The sequence below is a fragment of the Lissotriton helveticus genome, chromosome 1_1 (assembly GCF_964261635.1).
Source record: "Lissotriton helveticus chromosome 1_1, aLisHel1.1, whole genome shotgun sequence".
Classification (NCBI taxonomy): domain Eukaryota; kingdom Metazoa; phylum Chordata; class Amphibia; order Caudata; family Salamandridae; genus Lissotriton; species Lissotriton helveticus.
The window spans coordinates 8,538,818-8,559,568 of NC_136057.1; the positions used below are offsets into that span (position 1 = coordinate 8,538,818).

A 20,751-nucleotide genomic window follows, 5' to 3' on the forward strand; every position below is an offset into this window, starting at 1 on the left:
ATGACATATTCTACAGATTCAAGGCAAAAGTGAAATCTGATGTACATCCATTTACTGTGAATTTGGGCCAGTGGAAAAGTGTCAATATTTACTGGTAATGTCAACAAATATATTATACAAGGGAAGTCCTATTACAAATAAAAAAGAAGAGAGAATTTTCAGTGCATTCTATATTTTAAATACATTAGACATACATGGTTGAAGTGTACTTTATAAACTGATTAATTTCTTAGCGAATTATATGAATTTAAATCAAGGTGTGATTGTTTCCATTACAAGATTATCAGGAACTGCCAAAGGGCCCATTTATAGATTCTTTAACAGAATTCTGTACAAAGAAATGTTTTTTACCTGCACTGCAAGAGGCAGGGAAAGACTGTTTTAAATTATTCCCTAGTAAGACACAACAGATAAAAAAGATAAGTGTTATGAGTCAGTGATTTCAAAGACCACCTAGGGTAGTACAAAATTACATGTAATCTTTGCAAAATGATAGTTCACTCTGTTGAAGGAGAAGTCAAACGTCAGAAGATCTGTCTGAATGAATCAAGGGACAACAACGATGCTGTACGTCAGTGCAGAACATAAGATCAATGAATGTCAGCAGAAAGCGGGATGTTGCCAGCACAGTGAAAGGATATGTGCCCTTACGGCGCTGCACTCTCCGTTACACCAACTCCATCTTTCTTCTCCACATGGAGTCTCAGATGTCGTGAAAGAGATTGTTTTGCAGTGAAACTCTTCTCACACTCAGTACAATTAAAAGGCTTCTCTCCAGTGTGTGTTCTCTGGTGTTGTATTAGAGTTGTGCTCAGAGTGAAACTCTTTTCACACACAGTGCACTTGAAGGGTCTTACACCTCTGTGTATTCGTAGGTGTTGTACGAGGGATGGTTTCACAGTAAAACTCTTATCACACTCGGTGCAGTTAAAAGGTCTCACTCCTGTGTGAATTCTTTGGTGTTGTAAAAGAGCGGTCTTATCAATAAAACACTTCTCACAGTTTGTGCAGTGAAAGGGCCTAATCCCTTTGTGGATTTTTAGATGCCGTAATAGAGCAGATTTATCTGTGAAACATTTTGCACACTCAGTGCAGTTAAAAGGCCGCACTCCTGTGTGTATTCTTTCGTGTTGTGTAAGAGCTGTTCTCACCCTAAAACTCTTTTCACACTCCGTGCACTTGAAGGGCCTCACTCCAGTGTGTATCCGTTGGTGTCTTAGAAGATGTCCCTTTTCAGTAAACCTTTTCCCACATTCTGTGCAGTGAAATGGTCTCACTCCGGTGTGTGTTCTCTGATGATTTAGAAGATTTCCTTTTTGAGTAAAGCTTTTCCCACAGTCAGTGCACTGAAATGGCCTCTCTCCTGTGTGTATTCTTCTGTGAATTACGAGATCAGACTTTAGAGTAAAGCGTTTTTCACAGTCTGTGCAGGGAAAGGGTCTCAGCCCTTTGTCGGGTCTCTGATGTGCCGCAAAAAATATCTTAGTCCTATGTGCCTTCTCCCACTCACTGCTGGTCAAGCGTCTTTCTGTTGTCTGGAGATCGTGTTGTTGATTTAGGATGAAATTGTCAGTAAAAGTCTTACACTCCGTGGATGTACTGGTCTCTCCCTCGTTCACACTTCTTTCTTCTGACTGGAGGGCTGCTGAATAAAAAGAAATGTAAAAAAACAGGGAAATAGTTTACATAAACAAGCACCAATGTGTGGTATTACATGTCAGTGGTTGGCAGTACTGCTACAGGGATGTTTTGCATGTTACAATGAGAGGCAGTACCAAGGATTCCTTTGATACACAAATGTTGGACACTCAGGTAATGTCAGACAGATAACAGACTCAAAAAAATAAAAATAAAAAATAAATAAAAAAAAGTCAAATGAAGGACACATGTTGGACTGTCATGTGCTATGTCATGTTATTTTATGTAGATTTGTAGAGGGCACTGTCCTGGCCCTCAGCAGGTTTGATTCGAGCCAAACCAATGGCCTAGTGGGACTACACGAAAACCCAGGTCTTCATCTTATTGTTGCATTCAAGAAGTGAGGAGGAGGCTCTTATGTGTAGTGACAGGTCCTTCCACACTTTACAAGTGATGTAGGAGAAGGTGTGACTGACAGATATGGTTTTTCGTGTCTGTGGGATTTGAGCATGGAGTGCGGACGAGCAGAGGTGTCTGGAAGGTTTGTGAAAGCAGATGCAATTGTTGAGGCCTGCTTGGCCAGTGCTATGTAGTGCTTTGAAAGTGTGGGTGAGGCGTTTGAATTGTGCTCGTTTGTGTATGGGAAACCAGAGGGGGTCCTTCATGTGTGGAATGATTTGAGTTTGGCATGGGAGCTTGAGAGTGATTGGCCGTAGAGTTCTGAATGGTCTGCAGGCCTCTGTGAGTTTTTTGTTGATCCCGGCCTAGTAGTTCAGCTTGCTTGTGACCAGGGTGTGCATGGCGGTTTTGCTGGTGCTGATTGAGAGCTGTTCAAAAATCATCTTCAGGGTATGGAAGCATGAGGTGGTGATGGCATTGGCTTGAGCTGTCATGTCAAATTTGCTGTCAATGACAATCCAAAGGTTCTGGGTATGGATGGTGGGGGTGGGTGTGAGTCCAAGAACTATTTCCCAACACGTAAAGCCCCATGGTGAAGTGCTCTTCTCGAAGATCATGATTTCAGTCTTGTCAGTAATCCGCTTTAGACAACTGATCTTCATCGATTGGTTGATTTCAGTCATTCTGGTCTGTGTGGGAGGGCTTGAGTTGTGTGTCGTTGGCAAAGGAGAGGATGTTGGGAGAGTGGATGATGCTGGCTAGAGAGATCATGTCTGCGTTGAAGAGGGTCAGGCTTAGGGAGGATCCTTGCAGAACTTTGCAGATGAGGTCGCCGGCATCCGAGGTGTGCGGTGTCAGGTTAATTGCCTGGGTCCATCCAATCAGGAACGAGCAGATCCATCAGAGTGTGTGTCCTTAGATTTCAATGTTGTGCAGGCTTTGGATGAGGATGGGGTAGGAGACTGTGCCAAATGCTGCAGAGTGATCCAGGAGAATGAGGCCACCATGTCTCCTCCATCCAGAGTCATGTGGATGTCATCTGTGGCAGCGATGATGGCAGCTTCTGTGCTGTTGTTGGGTCTGAAACCAGACTGTGCGGTGTTGAGAAGTTTGTGGTCGTTGAGGTATTCAGTGAGGAGTTTGTTGATTTTCTCGAAGATCTTGGGTGGGAACGGCAGCAGAGAGATTGGTCTTCAGTTGGTAAGCATTGACGGGGCAGTGGGGGGTTCCATCAGCAATGGGAGGACCGGTGCCTATTTCTAAGCATCTGGGAAGGTTGCGGAAGAGGAGGAATGAGTGTGAGTATGCCGTTGATAGATTGCAGTCCTCTGGAGATGATCTGATGGGGCTCCTGAGTTGATTGACTTCACGGTGGGAGCAGTTCTTATGGGGTGATGGCGAGCATAAGTCATTTGGATAAGATCGGGAGGCCTTTGGAGAGGTCTGTCCGGTCCATTTGAGGGTTGAAGTTGCTGTAGATAGTGGTGATTTTGTTGCTGAAGAACTGAACGAGTGTTGCAGAGGTCCTGCGAGGGGGTGTTTGAGTTGAAAGCAGTCGCCTGTGAGGTCAAATCCTTCACAACCGTGAACATTTCTTTGCTTCTGTTGGTGCTGGCATTGATGCGATCCACCGGAGCGGCACGTTTGGTGGTCTAGTTTATTTAGCAGACTTGTCTCAAGGTGGATTTGAAAGGTGCTCCTGTCTGCATTGTCCTGGCTCGTTCTCCGTTTGCTCTCCAGTTGTTTTCAGTGATGATTCATCCGTCTGAGTGTTCGTGTACCAGTGTCCTGGGGTTTGGATCTTGCTGTGCTGCTGTGTTTGCTGTGAAGGGGGGAGGAGTCCGTGCAGGAGGTGACAGATGTGCAACATTGGGCAGTGGTATGACACACTCATGTTGGACGGTAAAATGATAACGACCATGGCAGACATGTAACAGACGAATGTTAAGGCATCATGTGACAATCACATGAGGGACCGTTATATGACACTCCCAAGTGAGACGGACCCATGTCAGTAATGTGACAGATTCATGACAGTCATATGAGAGACCCATGTCAGATTTGCAACAGAATGTCAGATATGAGGCAGACCCATGTCCAGTTATATGACAACCCCATGTGTGACACATATGAGACAGGCCCATGTCAGTTCTGAGTCAGACCCATGTTGGGCATGTGACAGACCCAAGTCTGCCCTTGCAGGTGGGTGCAGTGAGTGACTGCACCAGCCAACAAGGGGACCCCTAGGGGTCCATGGCGCCCATTCCCCCCTCCAGAGGCCTGCTATCAGGAGGCGCACTGTCAGGGCACCTCCTGACAGCTTCTTTGCCTGTGCCCCGGCGTCCCCAAAGGGAGAATGCAAAGGGATTCCCTCATTTGCATGGGGCCATGCCCCCATGTATATGAGGGAATGCACTCTGGTGATAGCATTGGCGCTATATTGGAGCACTATCTGTATTACAAAAAGGGCAGTACAAGTGTCTGTGGCCCCTTCAGTAATATCAAAGTGCCCCCGGGGCACGTAAAGTGGGCAACCCTGTTTATAGTGCCCCCGGGGCACTTTCCATAATACGTCCCCAGAAGTGTAGATGGCCAGGTGTTCGGTGGAGGGACGTCTTCCTCTAATGCCAGAAGTGCGGAGAGGCAGGCGCTTACTGGAGGCATGTGTCACTGTGATCCCAGCTGGAGCTGTCAACCTTTGCGTGATTCTATGTAGGAAAGCACCATTTCTTACCTGGAGCACAACTGACGTTTTGTGTTTCCTCTGGCCTCGGATAGGGAGTGGGATGGCTCTCCTCCTCCTCCTTAATGACGACCGAAATTATATTGGTCACCGTCCCGTAGCCTAAAATTAATTCAAACCAAAAAAGAATTACAACATTTACATTTCAACGTACTGTCTGCAAGAGGGTGAAATCGGATGACTGACTGCATAAAGTCCCAATACTCTGCATAACTGGAACATACAGCTCTTTAACTTTATGAGCAAAGAATGAAGGGAAAAGGAACTCTTTACACAACCCCTATAAGTGTGTCTGTGCAGCCGCCTTACTATGAAGCGTACCCTGGGGCACAACGGGCATGCGTGCCGGCTTTGCACGCTCCTGTGGCACTTTGGCATCACAGGAATGGCCGCAGAAGTTTGTGCGACCCTTTCTATAATACAGATAGCGCTGATGCACATATAGTGCCAGTGAAATCACCAGAGGACGTTCCCTCATTTGCATGGGGGCGTGGCTTCTTGCAAATGAGGGAATCTCTTTGGCTCGGAGCCCGCGTATTATTATAGACATGGGCGCGGAGGCAAAGAAGGAGTCAGCAGAGGCCCTTGGTGACCTCTGCTGCCTTCGTTCTTTGCTGCCTAGTTCTTTTTTACCCGTTTTTTACTCGTTTTTTTACTCGTTTTTTTCTTGCGTTTTGCCTCTTTCTTCTCTTTTTCATCTGCCATCTGGTGCCCTTAGTGCCCTCTGCTGCCTTCATTCCTGCTGCCTTAGTTTTTTTCTTCACTCGTTTTTTCATCTTGCGTTTGTCCCACAGGGCGACCCAGCCGCCGCTGAGCCGCCCTCTGCCCTCCTTTCCCGCTGCTGCCTCCCTGCGGCCCCGCCCCCCTCCTGCCCATTCGCCACCCCGCTCCCGCCACCCAGCTGCTCCTCCCTCCCAGCTCCTTCTTAAGGAGACAGCGCAGAGGTGCAGGGAGCGACCGCTGAGCCTGTAACTAGGCGAGGTCGCCCCCACACACCCCTGCTACTGCCTCCATCAGCCCTCAGGTGCCCTTGGTGACCTCTGCTGCCTTCGTTCTTTGCTGCCTAGTTCTTTTTTACCCGTTTTTTACTCGTTTTTTTACTCGTTTTTTTCTTGCGTTTTGCCTCTTTCTTCTCTTTTTCATCTGCCATCTGGTGCCCTTAGTGCCCTCTGCTGCCTTCATTCCTGCTGCCTTAGTTTTTTTCTTCACTCGTTTTTTCATCTTGCCTTTGTCCCACAGGGCGACCCAGCCGCCGCTGAGCCGCCCTCCTGCCCTCCTTTCCCGCCGCTGCCTCCCTGCGGCCCCGCCCCCCTTCTGCCCATTCGCCACCCTGCTCCCGCCACCCAGCTGCTCCTCCCTCCCAGCTCCTTCTTATATCACTCCCACGAACGCGCAGGGTTGACGCGCAGAGGGCGCGCCGATTGTGCGCCAAAGGTGCGCCAAAGGCAAGCCCGTCTGCGCCCGTCCGCGCCTGGCCCGCGCCCAGCGCCAGGACCCCTGGCCCCCGCCGAAGCAAGACGACCCAACAGACCCGACGGACCTACGCCGCAGCCGACCTCAACGCACTCAATGCCGGCCGGAACCCCGCCTGCTGCCGGGCCACCCCCAAACGCATCCACGGATCCTTCACCTGCAAAACCTGCAAGTTCACCTGCCTCCGGACCTGCACAGCACCCACCAAGCCAAACACCAGCAGCAACCTCCTCAAGTGCATCCTGCTCAACACCCGCTCCGTCCACAGACACGCCGTGGAACTCTGGAACCTCCTCGACACAACATCACCAGACGTCGCCTTCCTCACAGAAACCTGGATGAACGCCTCCTCAGCGCCCGACATCGCCATCGCCATCCCGGACGGGTACAAGATCATCCGGAGAGACCGCGTCAACCAGACTGGAGGAGGCATCGCCATCGTACACAAGAACACCATTCGCATCACGACCGACTCCAACGACACCTTCGCCGCCGCCGAGTATCTCCACTTCCAGATACACACCGACCCAAAGACGACCCTCAGAGGCACCCTCGTCTACAGACCCCCGGGACCACGCACACAATTCAGCGAAGACATCACGGACTTCATCAGCCCGCACGCCCTCCCCTCCGCCGACTACATCCTCCTATGGGACCTCAACTTCCACCTGGAGAACAACAAGGACCGCAACACCGCCACCCTGCTGGAAAACCTCGCCAACCTCGGACTCAAGCAACCGGTGAACACCCCGACCCACTACGCCGGCCACACGCTTGATCCCGTCTTCTCTTCCAGCAAGCACATCACCTTCAGCCATGCCACCGGACTCCACTGGACCGACCACAGCTGCGTCCACTTCAGCTTCAGAAGAACCACGACCCACCACCACCCGCAACAGGTTCCTCACAGGAGCTGGAGCAAGATCACCGCCGACCAGCTCACCACCTCCCTCAGCCAGAGCCCACCCGCCAGCACAACGGACCCCAACGAAGCAGCCTGCAACTTCACACAGTGGCTGACCGCCTGCGCCGACGACCTCGCACCACTGAAGAAACCTCCCAGCAGACCCAGAAGCAAGAAGGCCTCCTGGTTCACCGACGAACTCAAGGACTCCAAGAAGAACTGCCGCACCCTCGAGAAAACCTGGCTCCTCGACCAGATCACAGACAACATGACCGCCCTCAAACAAGCCACCCGCAAGCACCACCAACTTATCCGCACCACCAAGAAGAAATCACTGAAGGAACGGCTGGACAACAACACCCATGACAACAAGGAACTCTTCAACATCGTCAAGGAGTTCTCCAACCCCAGCACCGGCAACAACGACATCACTCCTTCACAAGATCTCTGCGACTCTCTCGCCTCGTTCCTCCACCGCAAGATCGCCGACATCCACAACAGCTTCGGCGCACCATCCACGCACCCAACTGCCGAACCAACGCACCTCACCGCCACCCTCCGCACCTGGACCACGGTGACCACCGAAGACACAGCCCGCACGATGAACACCATCCACTCCGGATCTCCGACCGACCCCTGCCCACACCACGTCTTCAACAAGGCCGACTCCACCATCGCACCCCAACTCCGGAACATCAACACCGCCCCCTTCCCGGAGAGCTGGAAGCACGCCGAGCTCAGCGCCCTACTGAAGAAACCAACAGCGGACCCCACCGACCTCAAGAACTTCCGCCCCATCTCGCTCCTCCCTTTTCCTGCGAAAGTCATCGAGAAGATCGTCAACAGACAGCTGGCCGCCTTCCTCGAGACGAACGGATCCCTCGACCCCTCGCAGTCTGGTTTCAGAGCCAACCACAGCACCGAGACCGCCCTGATCGCAGCCACCGACGACATCCGAGCCCTGCTCGACAACGGGGAAACAGCGGCACTCATCCTCCTGGACCTCTCCGCAGCGTTCGACACTGTCTGCCACCGCACCCTAGTTCAACGCCTCAGCAACATCGGCATCCAAGAGAAGGCACTGGAGTGGATCATCTCGTTCCTCACCGGAAGAACACAGAGAGTTCGCCTCCCCCCGTTTCGATCCGAGGCCACCGAAGTCATCTGCGGCGTACCACAAGGATCATCACTCAGCCCCACCCTCTTCAACGTCTACATGAGACCTTTTGCAGCCATTGCACGCCAACACAACCTAAACATCATCTCCTACGCCGACGACACCCAGCTGATCCTCTCCCTCACCAGGGACCCCGGCACCGCCAGAACCAGCCTACACGAAGGGATGAAAGACGTCGCCGAGTGGATGAAGAACAGCCGCCTGAAACTGAACTCAGACAAGACGGAAGTCCTCATCCTGGGACCATCGCCCTCCGCCTGGGACGACTCCTGGTGGCCTCCCGCCCTGGGCACCGCTCCCAAGCCAACAGACCACGCACGCAACCTGGGCTTCATCCTGGACTCTTCCCTCTCGATGACCAGACAAGTCAACGCCGTCTCCTCATCGTGCTTCAACACCCTACGCATGCTCCGCAAGATCTTCCGATGGATCCCGATCGAAACCAGGAAGACGGTCTCCCAGGCACTCGTCACCAGCCGACTGGACTACGGAAACACCCTCTACGCCGGAACCACAGCCAAGCTACAGAGGAGACTCCAACGCATCCAGAACGCCTCCGCCCGACTCATCCTGGACATCCCCCGACGCAGCCACATCTCCGGCCACCTGAGGGACCTGCACTGGCTCCCCGTCAACAAGAGGATCATGTTCAGGCTCCTCACCCACGCACACAAGTCTCTCCATGACATGGGCCCCAAGTACCTCAACGACCGACTGACCTTCTACACGCCCACCCGCCAGCTACGATCTACTAGCCTCGCCCTCGCGGCCGTACCACGCATCCGAAGAGCCACCGCCGGAGGTAGATCCTTCTCCTACCTGGCAGCCAAGACATGGAACTCCCTCCCCATCCACCTTCGACTGACCCAGGACCATCTCGCCTTCAGGAGACAACTCAAGACCTGGCTGTTCGAGCAATAGCGGACCCCTTCCCCCAAGCGCCTTGAGACCCTCACGGGTGAGTAGCGCGCTATACAAGTGTTATGATTGATTGATTGATTGATTGATGACAGTACGCCACCTAGAAAGGTGGTGTACTGTCAGTGGACCCCCAGATAGCAGCCCTCTGGAGGGTGGAAAGGGGGGTTGATGGAACCCCAGACATCCCCTTGCAGGCAGATGCAGTCACTCACTGCACCCCCCTGCAAGGTGGTCTCTTTCCCCTCTTAAAAGTGCAGGCAGGTTGCCACCTGTACAGTGAAACACAGGGCGGCTGCTTCAAAGCTGAGCTGTATTTCACTTGAATGTGCAGCCCCCAGGGCAGCACGAGTTTGCAGCTGCCCCGAGAGGCAGCGCATTCAACATAATAGGGCACACTTTCCCGGTTTGCACCTGGCACACCTTTTAAATGCAGCACCGGGCGCTAACAAGGAAAATACATCACATTTAAAAAAGCGTCCCCAGGTCTTCATGGGCATCTTGGCTATGAAGCAGACTCTTAAAAGTACAACCTTCTCTTTCTGCTGAATGATGGATTGACACACTCATCTCTCACTCCTAAGCGTGGCCTGAGTTACCGTCAATAAGTGTCTGCCCGATGTTGTGATGCATTCAGCGCTCAATCAGAATGGCGCTATTGTTAATTTCATCCTGACCTTGGTCTGTATCTTGCGTTTACAGGATTTGTTCTAGGGGTGTCAGCTGTGGAGATAGATTGCAGTTGAATAGGTTTTTCTGATGTGGATTCAACCACTCGTCTTTAAACCAGCGGCCGCCACATCCCTCACTCTCTCTAGTAAGACAGAGCTACCCAGATTGTGAAAAGTCCCCAAAACACAAACACATCAGTCGCTGGGGTGAAAAAGATACTCTTTCTGGGGTGGTTTTGAGCAGGAGTTTGAATCATAGTTGGTGAAGCATTTAACCTCATGTAAAACATGGAGGGCTGAGGACTGTGGACAAACACGCGTCTCATCTGAATCACGCCCCCACCCGGCAGTAACAGCAGACGACAGCGAGGAAAGCAAAACACTTCAAATGTGTTTAATAATTAAATGGAAGACAGCTCGTCACACCGCTTTCTACCTGATAATCTGTATATATTTCAGCGGTAGAGCTCAAAGCAGGGGAGCCAAAACCAACTGACATTAAACTGATTAAATGTGTCTGCAAGAAATTTCAAACTTGTATTAATGTAATCACTTTCACTCACCAATGACCCCAGCACTGCCAAAACTAGCCTACACGAAGGAATGAAAGAAGTTGCCGAATGGATGAAACATAGCCGTCTGAAACTGAACTCAGATAAAACAGAAGTCCTCATCTTAGGTACATCCCCTTCTGCATGGGACGACTCTTGGTGGCCGGAAGCCCTGGGAAAAGCACCCATCCCGACAGACCACGCACGGAACCTAGGCGTTATCCTGGATTCTTCACTTTCAATGAACAGACAAGTCAACGCCGTATCCTCATCCTGCTTCAACATTCTTCGCATGCTCAAAAAAACATTTCGCTGGATCCCCACCGAAACCAGAAAAACAGTCACCCATGCTCTGGTCACGAGCCGACTGGACTACGGAAACACCCTCTACGCAGGTACTACCGCTAAACTCCAGAAAAAACTCCAACGAATCCAAAACGCCTCAGCCAGGATCATATTTGACATCCCGCGCAACGAACACATCTCTGGTCACCTGAAAAACCTCCACTGGCTACCCGTCAATAAGAGGATCACTTTCCGACTTTTAACCCACGCACACAAAGCACTTTACGAAATCGGACCAGAATGCCTCAACTCACGACTGTCCTTCTACACCCCCCCCCCCCCAACTACGATCTTCCAGCCAAGCCCTCGCCACTGTACCTCGCATCAACAAGACCACCATGGGAGGTAGATCCTTCTCATACCTGGCAGCTAAAACATGGAACTCACTTCCCACTTACCTTCGCCTTACCCAGAACCACCTAGGATTCAGAAAGCAACTTAAAACGTGGATATTTGACAAGTAATCCTCCTCCCCTCCCTAAGCGCCTTGAGACCCTCTGGGTATGTAGTGCGCTATATAAATTCTATGACTTGACTTGACTAATCTGTTTCGTGAAAATAAAGACATGTCCTATCCATGTCTCATAACTCGTCACCTCTGAGTTCTGTCATCTTGCACCACTTGCCCTTCAGCCTCACTCATCTGTTTCACAAGGGAAGTCCTCAGTGACTTGTAATATGTTTAGAATTACAGCAGAGGATACGTCTTCCTGTTTTTAGGTCTCGCCTAGGCAGCGCGTCCGCTGTCTCTACGAGACATGCAGTATCTTGGGTAAAGGATTGAAAAAACGCCCCTCGTTTTCACTGGGTCCTACTGCTGTCCTTTAGAAATGCCGTCTTTTCATTGGTGAATACAGTTAATAGTCCCTGCTTTTAGAATTTTGTAGCCTCCCATGGGACTGGCGCTCTTACACATGTTCTTACTGTTCAGGTTATTTATACTCAGACAGAACTCTTTTTTTGTTGGGCTGTGTCTTTGCTCCCTAAGTGTTCTGTTTACTTGTGCAATGAAACTTCCTTTTGCTTAATTTGCTTGCGGTGGGGTCCCGGTGCCTCCCCATGACCCTTCCCACAGCACTACTCCGGACCCCGACACCCCTCTGAGGCTCTTGATGTTTTCCTCACAACACTACTCATTTTTTTTTTTTGAACATAATTTTTATTGCGGAACTGATACACGGCCATTTAGCCCACAACCCGGGGGTCGGGCGGCAATTTTAGACACAACGTATACATGTAGGCCCGACAAAGGCCCGATGCGGATAGTTATCCCCCTGTGGACAGTTGCGCTTTTACTTTTCCATAAGTAAGAAAAACAAAACCTAAGGTGTAACAACCCATGAAATCAAAACAGCCTCCCTAATGTAGCATGGCCCACCCAACAAGCCAAGGGCAGGACAACACGAATATAGGATCAAGTGTTCATGATATGAGCAATATGTGCCGACCATGCAACAAACCCCCCCTCCTTCCCCCGCCATTGGTGCAGCAGCAGTTCCACTTTACGTGTAGGAGGAAACTACCTGGAGTGTGAAGGAGTATATGAATAGGCTATCGCATCACAGGGACGTAGGAAGTTCTGCAGCGTCACTGTCATGTCGCTAGGGGAATTGTGATCCCGCAGGGCTTGCACCAGTGTCTCCCATGCCTGCGCAGCGTCCAGCGCTTTTTCATTTTGTTGTCGCCTCGCCAGCTGATAACGCAGGGTGCTCTCTCCCTCCGCCCATTTAAGGAACTCAGTGCGCCACTTAGCGCCCGTTGGACCAACTCGTGCCTTCCAGCGCCGCGTTATTTCCCGTTTCGCCAGGATAAGTCCCATGTCTATAAACTTGCTGGTTACCCGCGTCTTAGGGGTATGCGGGAACCAGTGCAGAAGCGCCACCGCAATGTCAAACTGGAGGGTACGCCCCGTTATCTCTTTAAGGGTGTCCCCAACCATCGACCAGTAAGAGGCCAAGGCGGAACAAGACCACAACATGTGGGCCAGGTCCGCTCCGATCGTCCGACATCTAGGGCAAGCCGCAGTGTCAGAGGCAAAGTATTTCTGAATTTTCTCCGGGGTGAGATATGCGCGGTGCAAAATATAAAAGTGAACCAGTTGGAACCTAGCGTTCCGTGAGCTCTTCCAAGCCCGACGTAGCAGCTGGGCCCATGTGGTCTCTGGGATGGGTTTCCCTATGTCCGTCTCCCATTTATCCTTCAGCGCCTCCAATGGAGTCATCTGTTCCTGGGTCATCCTAGAGTATAAGCACGTTACGGCTTTGACCGTCCCGGCTGCCATCATCACATATTGGCATGTCAAGGACAACGGTGGCTCCTCCAACCCGGACCGCCAATGCGTCTGCAGCGCTCTTGTGACCGCCGCATGTAGCAGGAAGTCCCCTCTGGAGATGTCAAAACGATCCAATAGCGTCTGGAAGGGCAGGAGCATTCCATCCTCGTACAGATCCCCCACGACCTGAATACCCGCCTACTCCCAGGTGCGTAACTGGGACCAATCGCCTCCGTGGGGGAGCGCGGTAAGCATTCCCAGTGGGATCTCGGGGGCGTATGGGTGGACTATTCTCAGCCTGCGCTGAACACGATTCCAACACAGTCTAGCTGTGCGTTCCTCCTGCGTGAGGTCCCTCACCATCAGCCTCTGCCGCAATGCAATGTAGGAGAGGACGTGCCGGGGGACACCCAGGCCTCTCCTCTCCTCCGGTCCCCGGAACTCCCTCGCCACCTCCTGAGTGTAAACCTGTAGCTGGGCAGCTAAGTAATACGTCTCAAAGTCTGGGACCGCCAGCCCCCCCTCCGCCTTTGGCCTCATAAGGGTCTGAAGCGCCACCCTGCGGAGGCCCGACCCCCAAAGGAACGTGATCACAAGTGATTTCAAGTGCCTGAATTCAGCCGGCGGAATCCACATTGGTAACGTTCTGAAGTAATAAAGGAGTCGGGGGAGCGCTACCATCTTGAGCAACGCAATTTGTCCCGCCACCGACAGAGGCAGGGTAGCCCAGAAGGACATGCTGCCCTTCAATGCCCGGATGCAGCGAGATATGTTGCCCTCCAGGACATCGGCGGAGGAGTGGTAAATATGGACTCCCAAGTACTTAAAGCAGCTGGGCGCCCACCGAATCTCCCTCGCTGTATTAGGCCGGGGTTCTCCGTTACGCACCGGAAACAAGCAAGTCTTCGACCAGTTCACCCTCAGGCCCGACAACGCCCCGAAAGACGTGAGCACTGCATCGGCGGCAGCCAGTGCCTCCCCAGCATGTTCCAAAAATAGCAACAGGTCATCCGCATAGAGGGAAATGAACTGCTGCCCCATCACGGTACGCAGCCCCCCGTAGTGGGCACCGGTGCGACACAACATCGCCAGGGGCTCCACTGCCAGTGCGAAAAGCAAAGGAGATAGTGAACAACCCTGTCGCGTGCCGCGCTCTACCGAGTATTTCCGGGAGATCAACGGACCCGATTTCACTCTCGCCACCGCCGAGGTGTAAAGCACCGCGGTCCAGCGCAAGAAACCTTCCCCCAATCCGAACGCACCAAGCACCCTATGGAGGTAGTCCCATTCTAGGCTATCGAAAGCCTTCTCCAGATCTATCGAGAGAATCATGGGTTGGGAGGCCTCTACTTGGCTTTCTTTAAGCAGGCGGTAAATCCCGCCTGGTCGTCGTGTACCAAGGAGCCCATGTGCCCCAACAACCTCGACGCCAGGATGCTGCTCAGTATTTTATAATCTACTGTGAGCATCGAGAGCTGCCTATAAGACGCCGGGTCATTAGTCTCCCTGCCTGGTTTAGGCAGAGGTACCACTAGGTCTTCCCGCATCGATCCCGGGAGGTATCCCCGGTGCATCGCTTCTTTGTAGATCAGCAGTAAGCGCGGGGCGAGGAGGTCCATGTAGGCGGCATAGAACTCAACCGGGAGTCCGTCGAGGCCTGGGGTTTTGTTGCGCGCCATCCGCTTGATGGCGCTGCGGATCTCCCCCAGCTCCACCTCCCTCCCCAATGCCTTGGCACTTTCGGGCTCCAGGACAGGGACAGGCAATTCCTGCAGGAAAGTGTCGATGAGGTCAACATCCACGGCCGCCCTCCCTTGGTATAGTACCTCGTAATAGTTCGTGAAGCAGTCCATGATCTCCGGCTGGGTGTAGACCTCCACTCCCGCCGCATCACGCATGGCCACCGTGGGAGAGGAACGCCTCGTGGGATTAGCCAGCCAGGCCAAAAGGGCCCCCGATTTATCACCCTCCGCTAGCGATCTGGTGAGGAAGGCCTTGTAATCGAAGCTACGCAGCCATTCAACCTCCACTGCTACCGCTTCTCTCGCGGCCGCCATCTGCTCCCCGAGTTCCGGTCTGCCGGGGCTCCTTAGCTCCAAATCACGGAGGGTCCGGTCTGCCTTTTCTAGGTCCTCTAATAGGACCCGGCGCACTCCCACCTTCGTGGCTATGCAGTAGCCCCTTATAACCACCTTGAAGGCATCCCATTCGGTGGCCCTAGCATCAGTCGAGCCCTCGTTGTCCCCGAAGTAAGTGGCAATCCTGTCCTCCAGTCCAGTCCGAAATACCTGATCCTCCAACAGCTCGGGCCTCAATCTCCACATAGGGACGCATAGCGCGCCCCTCACAACACTACTCATGGGGGGAATTAAACAATCCAGCTGACAGCAGACTGGATATGGGATCCCCCAGCTTCCCAGTTGGCAGCTTTCACTGCTGCGCCATATCCTTTCCTTGGCCAGGTTGCAGGTGAAGTACTATATGTGGTCAAAAAACATCCCTCAGGACACCTAGTGACAGTCTGTGGTACTGCACCCTCACAACTCTGCCTCTTGTTTTTGCTGATGTGAGGCTTCTTGCATTGCAAATGTTTGGCTGCATAAAGACAAGCTACGTTCTTGCAGGGAACAACCAAAAAATGAGTGTTCTTTGTGAGTGGCAGAAGCACATGTTTAAGTCTTTAAAAGACACGTGCCTCAGCATGTGCATGTCGTATGTTTGAGTAAGGGGAGTTTGGGAAGTGGCCGGAGTTCTTCCTGCTCATTATAAAGACGCTTGCACAGCGAGTGCCCAGGCTGCGCCTCTTCTGTTTGAGGGACTCATGGTTCTTCTGCCTGCACTGCAACTAATCTGCGTGCAAGGGGAGCTTGGAAAAACACCCGTGCCTATGTTACTGCCCATCCCACACATACCTATGCTACTGCCCATCCCACACATGCCTATGTTACTGCCCATGCCACACATACCTATGCTGCTGCCCATCCCACACATGCCTATGCTACTGCCCATCCCACACATGCCTAAGCTACTGCCCATCCCACACATGCCTAAGCTCCTGCCCATGCCACACATACCTATGCTACTGCCCATGCCACACATGCCTAAGCTCCTGCCCATCCCACACATACCTATGCTACTGCCCATGCCACACATGCCTAAGCTCCTGCCCATCCCACACATACCTATGCTACTGCCCATGCCACACATGCCTAAGCTCCTGCTCATCCCACACATACCTATGCTGCTGCCCATCCCACACATACCTATGCTGCTGCCCATGCCACACATACCTATGCTGCTGCCCATGCCACCCTTGCCTATGCTGCTGCTCATCCCACACATACCTATGCTACTGCCCATGCCACCCTTGCCTATGCTGCTGCTCATCCCACACATACCTATGCTACTGCCCATCCCATACATACCTATGCTCCTGCCCATCCCACACATACCTAGGCTCCTGCCCATCCCACACATGCCTATGCTACTGCACATGCCACACATGCCTAAGCTCCTGCCCATCACACACATACCTATGCTACTGCCCATCCCACACATACCTATGCTACTGCCCATCCCACACATACCTATGCTACTGCCCATCCCACACATGCCTATGTTACTGCCCATGCCACACATACCTATGCTGCTGCCCATCCCACACATGCCTATGCTACTGCCCATCCCACACATGCCTAAGCTACTGCCCATCCCACACATGCCTAAGCTCCTGCCCATGCCACACATACCTATGCTACTGCCCATGCCACACATGCCTAAGCTCCTGCCCATCCCACACATACCTATGCTACTGCCCATGCCACACATGCCTAAGCTCCTGCCCATCCCACACATACCTATGCTACTGCCCATGCCACACATGCCTAAGCTCCTGCTCATCCCACACATACCTATGCTGCTGCCCATCCCACACATACCTATGCTGCTGCCCATGCCACACATACCTATGCTGCTGCCCATGCCACCCTTGCCTATGCTGCTGCTCATCCCACACATACCTATGCTACTGCCCAGGCCACCCTTGCCTATGCTGCTGCTCATCCCACACATACCTATGCTACTGCCCATCCCATACATACCTATGCTCCTGCCCATCCCACACATACCTAGGCTCCTGCCCATCCCACACATGCCTATGCTACTGCACATGCCACACATGCCTAAGCTCCTGCCCATCACACACATACCTATGCTACTGCCCATGCCACACATGCCTATGCTCCTGCCCATGCCACCCGTGCCTATGCTACTGCCCATGCCATCCGTGCCTATGCTACTGCCCATGCCACCCGTGCCTATGCTGCTGCCCATGCCATCCGTGCCTATGCTACTGCCCATGGCGCACGTGCCTATGCTACTGCCCATCCCACACATGCCTAGGCTACTGCCCATGCCACACATGCCTATGCTACTGCCCATGCCACCCTTGCCTATGCTACTGCCCATCCCACACATACCTATGCTGCTGCCCATGCCACACATGCCTATGCTACTGCCCATGCCATCCGTGCCTATGCTACTGCCCATGGCGCATGTGCCTATGCTACTGCCCATCCCACACATGCCTATGCTACTGCCCATGCCACACATGCCTAAGCTCCTGCCCATCCCACACATACCTATGCTACTGCCCATCCCACACATACCTATGCTACTGCCCATCCCACACATACCTATGCTACTGCCCATCCCACACATACCTAGGCTGCTGCCCATCCCACACATACCTATGCTACTGCCCATCCCACACATACCTATGCTACTGCCCATCCCACACATACCTATGCTGCTGCCCATCCCACACATACCTAGGCTACTGCCCATGCCACCCATGCCTATGCTACTGCCCATCCCACACATGCCTATGCTACTGCCCATGCCATCCGTGCCTATGCTACTGCCCATCCCATACATGCCTATGCTACTGCCCATGCCACACATGCCTATGCTACTGCCCATGCCACCCGTGCCTATGCTACTGCCCATGCCACACATGCCTATGCTACTGCCCATGCCACACATGCCTATGCTACTGCCCATGCCACACATACCTATGCTGCTGCCCATCCCACACATACCTAGGCTACTGCCCATGCCACCCATGCCTATGCTACTGCCCATCCCGCACATACCTAAAAATCAAATCAGGGGTGGCACAATACATGCTGCAGCCCCTGGTAGGCCTAGGGTGCACCTGTGCCCTGGGTACCTATGGTACACTATACAGGGCTCACAAGAGTGACCCAGTAACCAATCTGGTGTGTACCTAAAGTACATGGTATCAATTTAGAGAGAGAACAGCTGGGCTGTGGGTCTGATTAGCAGGCCCACAGCCACACGAAAGTCGAAAAACCAGAGAATGACAGCAAAAAGTGGGGGTGAACATAGAAAGCAGTGTGGGCCAGGCTGTACTCAAAACACTATTTCAAACAACTGCAACAGATACGGGAGGTCGCCGCTAAGGTGGGTACTGTTATACAATCTATGCACAGTGTGTGATCTGCAGCTCATATGCTTTGAACGGAAAATGCTACTTACCAGTATGCATCTGTTCTTGGCATGTAGAGCTGCAGATTCACAGACGCCCACCCGCCTCCCCAGCTACCTTTATCTGTTCCAGTATTATCCTATTTAGATACCGCATACACAGGCATTTTTTGTGTTTCTGACAAAACTCCATCATTTCCCTTACTGGCGGAAAGCAATCTGAAGATGGAGCCGATGCCCATGCGCACTACGGTCCAAAGGAGGAGTCGCGTATCTCGTGACCTCCAAAGACTTTTCCAAGGCAACAAAAAAGTGCAAACACCCGGGCCCAACACCAGAAGGCGATCTACGCATAGTGTGTGAATCTGCAGCTCTACATGCCAAGAACAGATGCATACTGGTAAGTAGCATGTTCCTTCCCAGCATTCTTTGTCGCATCTGTGACACTGTTATGATGTCACAGTGTCAGCGGAGTGCCTTTCCCGAGACACACCTCACTCTCTCTTTAAATGGCGCCAAACGGCAGTGCAGCCTTCCCTTCCGGCTGCAGACCGCGGCGCCTGGAGTACCGACTGCGAGGTAAGAGGCGCCTCGACTTGACAAGGTTGGCACATACTGCTTAACATTTGACAGCATAAATACACTGCTTTAATACTTAAAGGAAGGAACAGTAACAATGTCCACAACATATAATGATGTCTTTTTATGCCTTTCGAAGATCTCTTTAACCATCTATCATTATGTTTTTGCATAGGTACCACCAGTGAATGCCAAAGAGATTAAAGGTCACTGTTTTGGGATTCTTTTACCTGTTCACTCTCCTGCACGGTCTCACACGAGTACAACAATTGTAGACAAAAGATTATAACAAGCAGCCGCTGCCGCTAGTCCTGAAGGAGGCAGCGACACCTCTATTGAGGGTCTATAGGCTGAAACATGTAGACACCCCTGCCCCCTTTTTTCGCCACTCACTCACAGGTATACCGTATATATTATCCCTGCCAGTGCCCTGTTTGTACCCTGGCCCAGCACGTGCTAAGAAAGGTAGATGATGTACCTGGTAGCCAGTTTTAATTCACCTTCCTCACTGTTATCCTTCTTTTGCGCTGCGCACTTCACCCAACCACATTTATCACTCTTTTGTGTTATTGGATTTAAAGTAGGAACGAAACATCCCAGAACTCCTCCTCTCAGAGAGGGGTTTGTAGCCCGTGGCAGGACTGGGCGTTCCTGTTATGAGGAGAATCCCAGTGATGAAGCATGCCACCTATGCCGGGGGAGGGATTTCGTCCTAATAAAGGGATCCCCCAGGGGCGTAAAAGACTTCTCCTGGATGTGTTCTCTTTCTTGTGTTTGCAGTTTAGACCCGAGGCTTTTATATCACAGCTCGACAGTCCCATGGGTACAGCTCGACCGTCCCACGGGTACAGCTCGACAGTCCCACGGGTACAGCTCGACCGTCCCACGGGTACAGCTCGACAGTCCCATGGGTACAGCTCGACAGTCCCATGGGTACAGCTCGACCGTCCCACGGGTACAGCTCGACAGTCCCACGGGTACAGCTCGACAGTCCCACGGGTACAGCTCGACAGTCCCACGGGTACAGCTCGACAGTCCCACGGGTACAGCTCGACAGTCCCACGGGTACAGCTCGACAGTCCCATGGGTACAGCTCGACAGTCCCACGGGTACAGGTCGACAGTCCCACGGGTACAGCTCGACAGTCCCATGGGTACAGCTCGACAGTCCCACGGGTAGAGCTCGACAGTCCCACGGGTACAGCTAGACAGTCCCATGGGTACAGCTCGACAGTCCCATGGGTACAGCTCGACAGTCCCATGGGTACAGCTCGACAGTCCCACGGGTAGAGCTCGACAGTCCCACGGGTAGAGCTTGACAGTCCCACGGGTAGAGCTCGACAGTCCCATGGGTACAGCTCGACAGTCCCACGGGTACAGCTCGACAGTCCCACGGGTACAGCTCGACAGTCCCATGGGTACAGCTCGACAGTCCCACGGGTACAGGTCGACAGTCCCACGGGTACAGGTCGACAGTCCCACGGGTACAGGTCGACAGTCCCACGGGTACAGCTCGACAGTCTCACGGGTACAGCTCGACAGTCCCATGGGTACAGCTCGACAGTCCCATGGGT

The 20,751-nt window shown here is 52.6% G+C and overlaps 1 protein-coding gene across 1 annotated transcript; it reads right to left on the reverse strand.

Annotated features, from left to right (window-relative positions):
• Positions 1-270: 270 nt before the first annotated feature.
• On the reverse strand, positions 271-13,055 carry LOC144757098 (uncharacterized). Its single transcript, XM_078646358.1, has 3 exons — positions 12,383-13,055; positions 4,772-4,882; positions 271-1,645 (listed from the first exon to the last, which is right to left on the reverse strand). Exons 1-3 carry the CDS (start codon positions 13,053-13,055, stop codon positions 648-650), a joined length of 1,782 nt encoding a protein of 593 aa, XP_078502484.1. The 3' UTR covers positions 271-647.
• Positions 13,056-20,751: the final 7,696 nt, after the last annotated feature.